This window comes from Zea mays, chromosome 9 (genome assembly GCF_902167145.1).
Source record: "Zea mays cultivar B73 chromosome 9, Zm-B73-REFERENCE-NAM-5.0, whole genome shotgun sequence".
NCBI lineage: Eukaryota > Viridiplantae > Streptophyta > Magnoliopsida > Poales > Poaceae > Zea > Zea mays.
The window spans coordinates 95,405,406-95,417,322 of NC_050104.1; the positions used below are offsets into that span (position 1 = coordinate 95,405,406).

General features: G+C 45.4%; 1 protein-coding gene across 1 annotated transcript; it reads right to left on the minus strand.

The window, feature by feature from the left end:
- Positions 1-4,869: 4,869 nt before the first annotated feature.
- LOC103638690 (transcription factor MYB29) lies at positions 4,870-11,345 on the minus strand. The gene is made up of 3 exons (XM_020544355.3): positions 10,809-11,345; positions 5,530-6,199; positions 4,870-5,455 (listed from the first exon to the last, which is right to left on the minus strand). The coding sequence occupies exons 1-3, from the start codon at positions 11,202-11,204 to the stop codon at positions 5,316-5,318; spliced, it is 1,206 nt and encodes a 401-aa protein (XP_020399944.1). The 5' UTR covers positions 11,205-11,345; the 3' UTR covers positions 4,870-5,315.
- Between the last annotated feature and the right edge of the window lie 572 nt (positions 11,346-11,917).

Sequence of the window (11,917 nt, forward strand, 5' to 3'; positions counted from 1 at the left end):
CAATCCCACACATCAACACAAGTTTTTTATGCGCACTTTATCCTTACTCATGCACATCCGAAAAGACTTTCCAGTCGATCATCCATCCCAAGGTTATTCTATAGATGGCCAAACGGGCGGCACGGCCCGACCCGGCACGAGCCCGACTAGGGCAGGCACGACAGGCCCGAGCACGCCAGGCCCGTTTACATAATCGGGTTGTGCCGGGCCACCCGACGTGCTCGCCCCCAGGCCCAAGCACGGCATGGGGAATTGTTAACCGTGCTGTGCCGGCCCAACAGCCCGGAAGCACGTTAGGGCTCGTGCCGGCCCGACAGCCCTAAAGCTATCTAGGTAAAACTCAGTACAGACCACAATGATGCATGTCCAACAGCAAAATCTAATACATATTTTACAGACCACAATAATAGAAATTAAATTACATGTCTAGCAGCAAAATATAACACATTACACAATCACAACACATAACACATTATTTAGTTTGAGTTGGTGCAATGGCTGCCTCGTTAAAAACCTATCTAGGTAAAACTCACACCTCGTGAGAAACCCTAGATAGGAAAAGAGTACAGCCCAGCTCAATAATTTCATTATTTCATCACTTAGTTCATCACAGACTTAAGTTACATGTCCAGAACCACATGAAATAAACCCACATTACATGTCCAGAATACCAGAACATACTAATCAATGAATAAATCTCTGAAGGACTCTTCCAGGATTTTATCTTCTGTTGTGTGCTGCATTCTTGCATCTGCTGCCTCCCAGTCCTTTAGCAAGGAACGCATCTCCACCATTCCTGAGCCAAGTCGACGACGCCGCTCCTCAATGAGCCTACCTGCAAGACTAAATGTTGATTCTGATCTCACAGTAGAGACATGAACTGAAATGATATCTTTAGCTAGGATTGAAAGTACTAGATAAGTAAGTTTGTGATCATGCCACCAATCTAGGAGATTGAATTCATCATCAAACTTCTGAACAATGTCACTATCTAGATAAGCAGCTAGTTCAGAACCAAAAATACCAAGAGTGCTTGCTGCATGAAGCAAAGCACTAGCAGATGTCCTTCTTGAGAGTTCAGGAACCATCCCAGAACTGCTACTGGCACCAAAGGCACCCAGACCAGCACCCAGACCAGAACTGCTACTAATGCCATCTGCACCAAACACCAAATCCCAAGCATATTTGCTCTTACCTTCACCAGGGGTAGCATTTGAAGTCCTCTGCAACCTAACAGAGCCAAATTTGTCATCATATTTATTAAATAAATCAAATAAATCAGCCCTCACAGAAGTTAGATATCCAGAGTAATCAGAATGAGTCAGCTGAGACATGAGTGCAAGCACATTGTTGAAACCTCTCATTTTAGCTCTAGGGTCCAGTATAAATGCAAATGCATATAGCAAAGGAATTGTACCCCAATATTTTAAGAATTTGTCTTTCATTGGGACAACTATATGTCTAAGCAAATTATCATTCTCATACATGTTCATGTGCTTATTAATATGAAGAATGTGGTGCAACATTAAAGGTGATGTAGGATAGTACACACCAGACATCACAACAGTAGAATCATAAAACCTTTCAAGGAACTCTAATATTTTTTCAGCAACATACCAATATGCTTCACTTAAAAGTGTAGTACCCTCTTCTCTAGGGTGATAGTGGGTCTGGATAAACACAGAGAATGTGCTCTTGTAAGGTATAAGATGTTTGAGCATAAGGTAGGTAGAGTTCCATCTCACTTCCATATCTAAACCAAACTTACGAGGTCTTACTCCCATAGCAACACAAAAACTTTTGTATGCAGCAATCCTTTGGTTTGAGGAGTTCAAAAAAGAGATGGTAGTTCTAAAATCTTCAAGATAAGGTTTCAGTTCCACAAATGTGGCATGCACAACAAGGTTAATGATATGGCATGCACATCGTTGATGCAATAATAAAGGACCAACAGAAGCAGATAGCAAAGGTGTAAGATGGTCCATTGCCTTAGTGTTAGCAGATGCATTATCCAAGGTAATGGAAAAACCTTTTCAGTCAATTCATATTCATTAACAACAGCATGAATCCTCTCTGCAATGTTGTTGCCAGAGTGGGAACAATCAATGAGACGCATAGCAAGAATCCTTTTTTCTAACTGCCAATCAGAGTTAACAAAATGTGCAACAACAGACAAATAATCTTCTTTAGCATTGCCACTCCAAATATCAGAAGTTAAAGCAACAGAAGTAACAGACTTCAATTTTTCAGCAACTATAGCATGTCGTTCTTTAAAGTACTTTTCCATATCTCTAGTTGTAGTTTGTCTAGAAACATTGCAACGCCTAGGATTATGGGCAGTTTTAATGTAATCATCAAATGCATCACAATCAACAAAGCATAATGGAAGGTCCAACCTAGCAATCAAATGACATAACTGAACACGTGCAACTTTAGCACTATATTCCCAACGAAAAACAGTACCATCAGCATTATATCTAAGCATAGATTGGTTCCCAGTTCGGCCATGGAGTCGTTTACATTTGTCCCTATGCCGAGACAAATGACTAGTGCCAATGGTAGAATGCGCAGCAAGTTCTTTCTTGCAAAAATGACACCTTGCTCCTACTCTAACCTAAACACCATTTTCAGTGGCGAAAATCTTATCCATATCCTCCCAGACATCGGATGTGCATTTCCTCTTTCTACCTGTGCTTGTCGTAGTGGAGGCAGTAGTATCTGGGAGAGCCTCGCCCTCGGCAGCGACATTGTCGTCGCCAAGGTTTATGGTAGGGTTAGGGGTAGGGGCAATGGAACCAAAGAGATCCTCCAGACCATCGTGCACGTCGTCCACATCGTCTGGGGTTTGACCCATCAACACCAAATCATGATTAATGGAGGTAGGATCATACCTATGCTCCATCGCCGGCACCTAGTCCCTCACGGCCACGACCTCGACCTGCAAAGAAGCAAAGACATAGGGGGTTAGGGGGGATTAGGGTTAAAGAAGCAAAAATAGAGGGGGATTAGGGTTTAGGGTTTAGCGAGTTCATACCTTAGCCGAAGGTCGGAGCACCAGCTCCGTCGGCGATAGAGAAGATCCAGCGACAGCAGATCCAGAGACACAGAGATATAGCCAGATAGAAGAACAGAGAGACTATGAGCACAAACGCACGATATAGATGGCCAAACAGGGAGAGGAGGTGTGAAGCTTTACCTTACCAGATCAGATCTAGAGCCGGAAGCAGATCCACAGACCATCGGTGATGGAGAAGACAGAGGAGAGGCAGATCCACAGATCCAGTACACCGGAGTCCATAGCAGAGGGGGGAAGCGCTAGGGAATGGGGATACAGGATATTGTTACCGACGACGTGCCGAGGATGGGGCATCCAGGAAGCACGGCGCGCGATGACCGACGCCTCGACGTCGACGGAACTGGGTGCGAGGCGGCGGACGACGGGGCGAGGCGGCGAGCCGGTTAGGCGGTGAGCACTGCGAGGGAACCGAGGGGAGACCGGGCGGAACCGAGGCGAGCACCGCGAGGGAACCGAGGCGACCACCGCGAGGGAAGGGAACCGACGGCCGGCGAGGCGAGCACCGCGAGGGAACCGACGGGGCGAGGCGGCGACCGGGCGAGGGCGGAGCGGAGAGAACGAGACGAGTGCGCGACTGGGGGCGGGTGTGCGTATGCGGTTAGGTTAGGGTTAGGGTTAGGGAAATAGGAAATGCCGATCGGGCCTATCTGGCCGGCCGTTTTAAACGGGCTGTGCCGGGCCGGCACGGCGTGCCTTGGTCGCGGCCCAAGCCCGGCACGGGCGTAGTGTCGGGTCGGCACTAGCCCGAATGCCATCGTGCCGTGCCGGGCTCAGGCACGACAAATCGTGCCGGGCCTCGGGCCGACCCGACTAACCTGGCCCATCTGGCCATCTCTGGGTTATTCTAGGCCAAACACACTTAACATATTGGTTCTTTCGAGATATGGTTCGAAAAAAGATGCACCTTGTGGTATAAGTACTCATTAATTTTATTAAGTCTTGATCCAGGATATCACCATCCACTGAAAATCATGATATCACAATTCATCCCTCTTATAAGACCGACGAGGCAACCCCAAACCATGAATTATCCCTCTTGGCCATGTCTATGTGTCTAGTGTCATCATATGCAAAATTATATGACCACTTCGGGCTCACATGTGTCATGCATCATATAACCAAACCTTTAGCCTAAACACGCGCCGTGAAACCACGAGGGTTAGCTTTGATATCATTTGTAACACTCTGTTCACTACCGGACCAGCGCTACTTACTCCTGGCAGCCCTCTAGGACCATAGACCATCCCCCAGACCAACACGAGTTACGCACCCGAAAAGATTATTCGATCGGTCATCCATTCCAAGATTGCTCTAGACCAAGCACGTTTAACCTAAAGATTCTTTCGAGATAGGCTTCTGAAAAAATATACGCCTTATTAATATAACGATTAATTTTATTAAGCCTTGGACAAGGATATTACCATCAAAGGTCAGGATATCACATAAAGTCAGGGGGGAACGGACTTACTCCTAGGCCAACCCCTTTTAATTAAACATCACAAAGAATGCATAAAGAATGAAGGGAAATAAAGCAATAGTAGCAAAGGTGGGTCATAAAACAATGTTGAGAGTTGATATATCTAGTTCTGTCAATATCCACCCTGAAAACCAGTGCCTCCAATCTGAGAACCAGGCACTTGCCCTGCCCAGATGCCCTAGACTGATAAGCAACAGCCGCTGCTGCTGTAGTGCTTGTCTGGGTAGTTGCTTGACCAACCTGAAACCACGCCCCAATGTCCTAATAGCAATTAAAGAGCACGGAAAGCCGGAAAGGGCAGCTGGTGAGGCAGTGATTATGTCCCGATAAATCACATCACATCAAAGAACGAAATTTCAGTTCAGATGGTCGCAGCACATCAAAATAAATGAATATGAAGTTCAAGCACTCAAGGTATGTCTTTATACACAAACTGCCTGAAACAACACAAGGCTCTGTGACCTTAACAAAATGCTAGGAAGACAAGAGTATCTAATCATGGTTGTCGCACTGACCCTGATTGTGCAACGGAGAACTGCTGCTCACGGACCTGGGCTTGCGACACAGATCAAACCATTGGCCTCCATCAATCAGGCTTAGGCTCCTGACAGTAAAGATGTGAATGGTCCTTCGAATTATCATTCAAGAAACTTGCTTCTAGTTGTGTACCATTCAAGAAACTTGCTTCTAGTTGTGTACCATTCAAGAAACTTGCTTCTAGTGCTATATCATTCAAGATACTTGCTTCTGGTGGTGTACCATTCAAGATACTTGCTTCTGTTGGTTCAAAAAACTTGTTTCTGGTGGTGTGTCATTGAAGAAACTTGCCCCTAGCTCTGTATCAGGGACCCCAGGATCAAAAAAACTAGCAACTTGATAATACTGGCTAACATCATCTGAACCTATAATCAAACAAAAGTAAGCCTTAGCAAATTAAAGGGATTGTGATGATAGAAGGGCATTTATGCACACTTACCTAAAGATAAGTTTGCAGCTTGAATATCAGTATTCGGAGAGCTTTCATGTTCAGAGTAGCCAAAAGAATGAATCATAGGGTATACCATTGGAATCAGTGTTTCAAAAGATATTTCAGACATTGTGTGGAGCAGGCCAGTGGTTTGCGATGAAATGGTTTCTGTAGATTGAATGGAGCTATGAATCTGTTGTTCAACAGAAGCCGAAACACATTGAAGCAACCAGTCATTACTTAGGGTAGAGCTGGAACTTTGGATTGAAGGGAGCTCGACTGGATAACCACTGGCAATGGCACTACCAGTAGGCACCGACTCACTCCTTGCCAATACATAGTTCAAATCAGTGGAACAATAGGTTTCCTTAGTCTCACCAGAAATTTTCAGACTACCAATAGATGCACGGCGTTTCAAAGGTTTTGTTGGAACCACTAGATCCTTATGATAGTCAAGGTGCTGAAATAAGATTTTGACATCCATAAGATCATGAATCTCAATCTCTCTTATCCGTTTCTTGCCATGTGACAATCCAGGAGTTTCACAGTTCATGTCTTGTTGCGGTTGCTTAACCTGAGAAAGCACATGTTCCGGATAGATAGGCAAACCCTGTTTCTCAGTCTTCTTTATTCTGGTATTCCAAAAGTTTTTTATTTCATTATCTGTGCGACCAGGCAACTGAAATAAACACAATACGTTAATGTCCAGCAATACCAAATTCAATTAGTAAAAATGATTTCCAGATTTAAGGAAAAAATATTGTGAGTGAAGGTTAAAAAAATATTTTAACAAGAAATGCCTTCAAAAGACAAGTAATAGAAACAACACAGATGAAATCAGAATTCAGAACAGTCAAAAGTAGCATCAAAATTCAACATCTACTAGCCATGGAATATTTATATAAAGTGACTATTATCCACGTTGAACTATAAAATTCAACATCTACTACCATACATGCACCATCAACAGTTCCCCTTCCATATACATCATCATGGCCATTTTGGAACAACTGCAGAGAAGCAGCATTTGTGCAGGGTTTGGCTAGTTCTTGTTCTTAACTATTTTTGAACCAATTTTCTTACCCTCATCTAGATCTTATTTTGTTCATGAGGTGGTGGGTAGAACAGACCCAAGATCTTTGTGGTCCACACATATCCCCAATGTGTGATGGACACCTCAAACACGGTTACACGGTGTCATCATTCCCCAAAGCCAGGTATGGTGACCTTAAGTCTGTCACCTCAGTGCACTAAACCACAAGGACCATGAGAACGCTCATGGACATTTTTTTTAGTGTCAAACAGGAAAGACGATTATCAGCATCAAGTGAAAAGTACATGTTAACTACCTGATGATGAATGTGTCTAGATTTTGCGTTATGAGGACTTTGGGGCCAGACTTTTGCAATTTTTTGTTTCGGCCCTCTGCTGGTGCTAGTGGAGGGATCCTGGTGTCTTGGAAGAGTCATGTGGGTTTTCGGGGTAATGGCCAAGTGGACAATCATAGAGTCTCGGTGGAATTCTGTCCGGAGAATGGTCACCCATGGTGACTGACCTGTGTTTACGGGCCTCAAGGAAACCAGGAAAAAAAATCAGTTTTTGCAATCGCTGCAAGATGTTCGGGCTCACTGCAGTGGGCCTTGGCTTGTTCTGGCAATTTCAATCTCATCTTGAATGAGGAAGATAAGAATAATCCCAATCTAGACCGTGCCATGATGGGGAGGTTAAGAAAATGGGCTGATGATATGGTTCTTAAGGAGGTTCCTCTCGTTGGTCGCAAATTCACTTGGTCGAATGGTCCGGACAACCCTACCCTTGTGAAGTTGGACAGGGTTTTCTGCTCTGCCTCTTGGGAGGACCGTTTCCCTGATTGTTTGTTACAGAGTTCTGCTTCCAGCGACTCCGACCACTGTCCACTGTTGTTTGGGCTTCATGACTTTAATAGAGGAAAGGGGAGATTTCACTTTAAGGCCTTTTGGACCAAGATGGAGGGTTTCCATGAGGTGGTGTCTCAGGCCTGGGAATCTGTCCCAGCTGGCCAATGTCCTCTCATCACCTTTTCAAAAAAATTGACAACAACATCGAGATGTTTGCAGAGCTGGAATGAGAAGAAAATTGGGGATGTTAGAATTCAGCTTGAAATGGCAAGATATCTTTTACACCATTTGGAGTTGGCTCAAGATATTCGTGTTTTATCCCCTGCTGAAGTTTGGCTCAGGAATTCTCTCAAGAAACATTCTCTAGCCTTATCTTCTCTTTCAAGGACTATGGCACTGTTGAGATCAAGAATTGCGTGGCTAAAAGATGGAGATGCTAATACCTCCTTATTTCATGCCCAAGCAAGATTTAGAAAGAGAAAAAAAAAATTATATCAGCTTTCATTGATGGGGAGGGATGCCTCCTGACTGCTCATGAGGATAAGGTTGCTGCTTTTTTGAATTTTATGAGGGGTTGCTTGGTTCTGCTGAAGGCAGAGAGGTTACAGTGGACCTTGATCCGCTTGGAGTCCCATATGATTTGAATGCTTGGATGCTCCTTTTTCAGATAATGAAGTATTGGAAACAATCAAAACCCTCCTGTCTGACAAATCCCCTGGTCCTGATGGATTCACTGGTAGGTTCAATAAAGCTTGTTGGCCCATCATTAAGGCAGACCTTTTGGCAGCATTATCTTGTGTTTGGGCCCGAAAGTTTAGGAACATGGGTTTTCTTAATTCAGCCTACATTGCTTTGCTGCCAAAAGTGCAGAATGCTTCCCATGTCAAGGATTTTTGTCCTATCAGTCGTGTGCATAGCTTTGCCAAGATTGTGACCAAGTTATTAGCTAATAGGTTGGAAAGTTGGATACAGTTTATGGCCTCCCCCCAATCAGACTGTCTTCATAAAAAAACGGTTCATACTTGACAACTTCATGCTAGTTCAACAGACGGCCAGATTCCTGCACCAACAGCGAGAGGCCCGTATCCTCTTCAAATTAGACATTTCCAAGGCGTTCGACTCTGTCTCTTGGGCCTTCCTTCTCCAAGTTTTGAGGAAACTGGGTTTTGGTCAGATCTGGTGTGACATAATTTGTGGGCTGTTGACAACCTCTTCAACGAAAATTCTCATAAATGGGTTGCCAGATGAGGGCATCAGACATCTAAGGGGCTTGAGGCAAGGCGGTCCCTTACCACCTATGCTCTTTATTCTTGTCATGGACGCGCTGAACTCAAAAATTCAGAGAGCTTCGTTGGAGGGGTTGCTGCGACCCCTATCGTCACGATCTCTCCAGCACAGGATTTCTTTGTATGCTGATGACGTCGTTATGTTTCTAAGGCCTGTTGCTTTTGATATTAATCTGGTCCTGGATATCATCAGGCTGTTTGGTAGGGCGGTAGGGTGGTAGGACCTCAAGCTTAAAGACAAATGTACAAAACAGTAGTGTATATCCTATTCGTTGTGGTGATGAGGACTTGAATTGTGTGCGGAATCTACTCCCTTGCCCCATCTCGGAGTTCCCATGTAAGAATCTTGGGCTACCACTCTCTGTGCGAAAGCTTTCAAGGGCGCATTTTCAAACTATAGTGGATCGGGTGGCTAGTCATCTGCCCGTTTGGAAGGCAGAGTTGATGACAAAGGCTGGCAGAGCTACATATGTGCAGTTTGTGATGAAAGCAAAAATGATTTATGCTTCTTTGGCGTTAGATCTCCTAGCTTGGGCCATTAAGGCGATTGACAAGTTACGAAAGGGGTTCCTTTGGAGAGGAAGGAAGGAAGCCAACGTAGGTCATTGTCTTCTAGCTTGGTCGAAGGTTACTAGGCCCAAAGATTTGGGTGGTCTTGGGATCAGTGACCTCTGGAATCTTAGCTGGGCTTTACAAGCACAATGGCCTTGGTTACAAAAACTGATCATTGCAGACCATGGTCTTCTATCCCCATTCGTGTGTGCCCGGAGGTGCAAGTGCAATCTCTTGTGGGAGTGGCAGTTGTGACACAGCTTGGGGATGGTTCTAACACCCTTGTTTGGAAAGATCGTTGGTTGAATGGCACTTGTATCCAAGACTTTGCACCTGCGTTGTTAGGGTTGGTCCCTAGATGTCTGATTGATTCCTTAACGGTCCAAGATGCTCTCCCAGGTTTTCAATGGATGACAGGTTTGAGAGGTGCGCTTTCCAATAAGAGTTATTGCTGAGTTTCTTGACCTCTGTGAAGCTTTAGAATGCAAGGTGCTGCAGCCCGGGGTACAAGACCAACATTTCTGGAAGTTTGCTGCATTAGGTTCCTTTTCTACAGGTTCAGCTTATAGGGCTCTCTTTCAAGGAGCAGTAGAGTTTGGACAGGCTGAAAGGGTATGGAAGTCCTGGGCCCCTAGAAAGTGCAAATTTTTTATTTGGTTAGTTGAGCATGACAGATGTTGGACAGCTGATCGACTCGCCAAGCATATGGAGCGGTGCTTGTTGTGTGATCAAGATGCTTAATCAATCAATCATTTGCTTGTTGGGTGCGTCTTTGCCAAACAATTCTGGTTTGAGCTCTTGAAGCGTGGATGCTAGCAAGGTCTCTGTCCCCAACAGGAAGACCATTCCTTCGAGACATGGTGGATGAGTAGCAGCTCTAGAGTGATTGAGGCAGTAAGGAAAGACTTCAACTCTTTAGTTACTTTATTAGGAGCCTGGATTATCTGGAAGCATAGGAACATGTGTGTGTTTGATGGTTGCAGTCCGAGTCTGGTTGTGGCCCTTCGGGCAGCAAGGGAGGAAGTTGTCCTTTGGTCTCTAACAGAGATCAAAGCTTTGTCTTTCCTTCAGATAGATGAGCTCCTGCTCTAGCTGTGTGGCGGAGCTTTAGGCCTAGCTAGTGCTAAGGTGTCTGTAGAGTTCCTTGCTATGTGTGTACGTGTGTTTTTTTTCTGTACTCTAAATTCTGGCCTCCGTAAGGAGGTTTTCTTGTAACTGGTCCATTTTGGACCTCTTTTTTTCCCTTCTTAATATATTTGATGCGCAGTTCTCCTGCGGATTCCAGAAAAAAAATCTGTAATACAAACATAACGAGTGATCTTTTGAGCACATTGAACCAACTGGAACATGCAAAAGGAGAGAAGCGTAAATTTCTACGTCTAGCATGCCTGTTGTCTGAATATTTTAGCATGTGGTAAATACAAGCAATATTTGGGGAAATCAACATAATTCTATGAGATGGATTCGCATAGCAGATCAGTTCCAGGATGCAGGGAGCACATTCCCACTACACCCAAGAAGCATGTAGGAAGTAAGCACGAAACTGCAGGAGAACGGCAAGCGCAGCACTTACTCGCGAGGCTATCTTGGCCCACTTGGGGCCCCACTTGAGGTAAAACTTCAAAATCTTGTCGATCTCCTCATTGTCGAAAGGCCCTTTCTTGAGATCGGGCCTGAGGTGGTTGGTCCAGCGGAGGCGGCAGCTCTTGCCACAGCGATTGAGCCCGGAGTTGCGCTGCACCTTGTTCCATTTCCCCTCGCCGTGTGCCTCGACATAATTTTTGAGAAGCTTATCTTCATCGGGACTCCAGGGGCCCTTCTTCAGCTGGGGCGCGCCGCAGGGTTTTTCGCTGGCGGTCTCCCCGTCTTGGTCGTCGGGCGAGACGTACCCCGTCTTGGCCTCACCCTCCAGTAGAGGGTTCTCGCCCACCTTCAAGTTCAACACTTCACCCGCCTCCACCACCGTCATTTTGAACTTCGACGAAAACTGGATTGTCCTCAAAAAGCTGGAGATCCTCAAATCTACTGCAAGGAATTAAGCGAACCGATACAATGAAATAAAGTCTAGTAATCTGATAAGGAAGTGAGTCTTAATCTAATGCAATCAAATAAAGTCTAGTAATCTGATCAGGAGGTGAGTCTTATGGGGTGTTTGGTTGCTACTGCTAAAGTTTAGCCCGGGTCACATCAAGCGTTTGACTTTTAAATAGGAGTATGAAATATAGACCCAACCAATTAGACTAGATTCGTCTCGTCTTTTAATCTTCGGCTGACAAATTAGTTTTATAATCCGACTACATTTAATACCCGGAACGGAGGTTCAAACATTCGATGGGACATGAGCTAAATTTTAGCGGGGTGTAACCAAACACCCCCTTAATCTAGATCAAACCTCGGTGGGGCAGGGGAGAGAAGGACCGCGGCGGTGGCGGAGGCGGAGGCCGAGAGGGTGGGGGCAGCGTTTGGAGTTTTGGACTTTGGAGATTACGGCGGGTGGACTGCTCCCCAGCGTTTGGAGTTTTATTGGGGCGGACTTACGTGACCGTTGTCGGCTGGGAGTCCTCGTACCGACAACCCGGTAAGCGGCCCACTCATAACTCGTCCGACGACGGCACGGCCCACAGCTTGCCTGTCCACATTAGCCTAAACGTCGTGCGGCCCAGCGCAAAAAAAATAAGGGGG

What these genes read in the sequence shown, in the direction of transcription:
- LOC103638690 (XM_020544355.3), bottom strand. Translation starts at nt 11,204, where the DNA reads ATGACGGTGGTGGAGGCGGGTGAAGTGTTGAACTTGAAGGTGGGCGAG. An exon ending in GGGCCAAGATAGCCTCGCGA is followed by an intron (nt 6,200 to 10,808) that starts GTAAGTGCTGCG and finishes TGTTTATTTCAG; the next exon opens with TTGCCTGGTCGCACAGATAA. An exon ending in AGCTGCAAACTTATCTTTAG is followed by an intron (nt 5,456 to 5,529) that starts GTAAGTGTGCAT and finishes GTTTGATTATAG; the next exon opens with GTTCAGATGATGTTAGCCAG.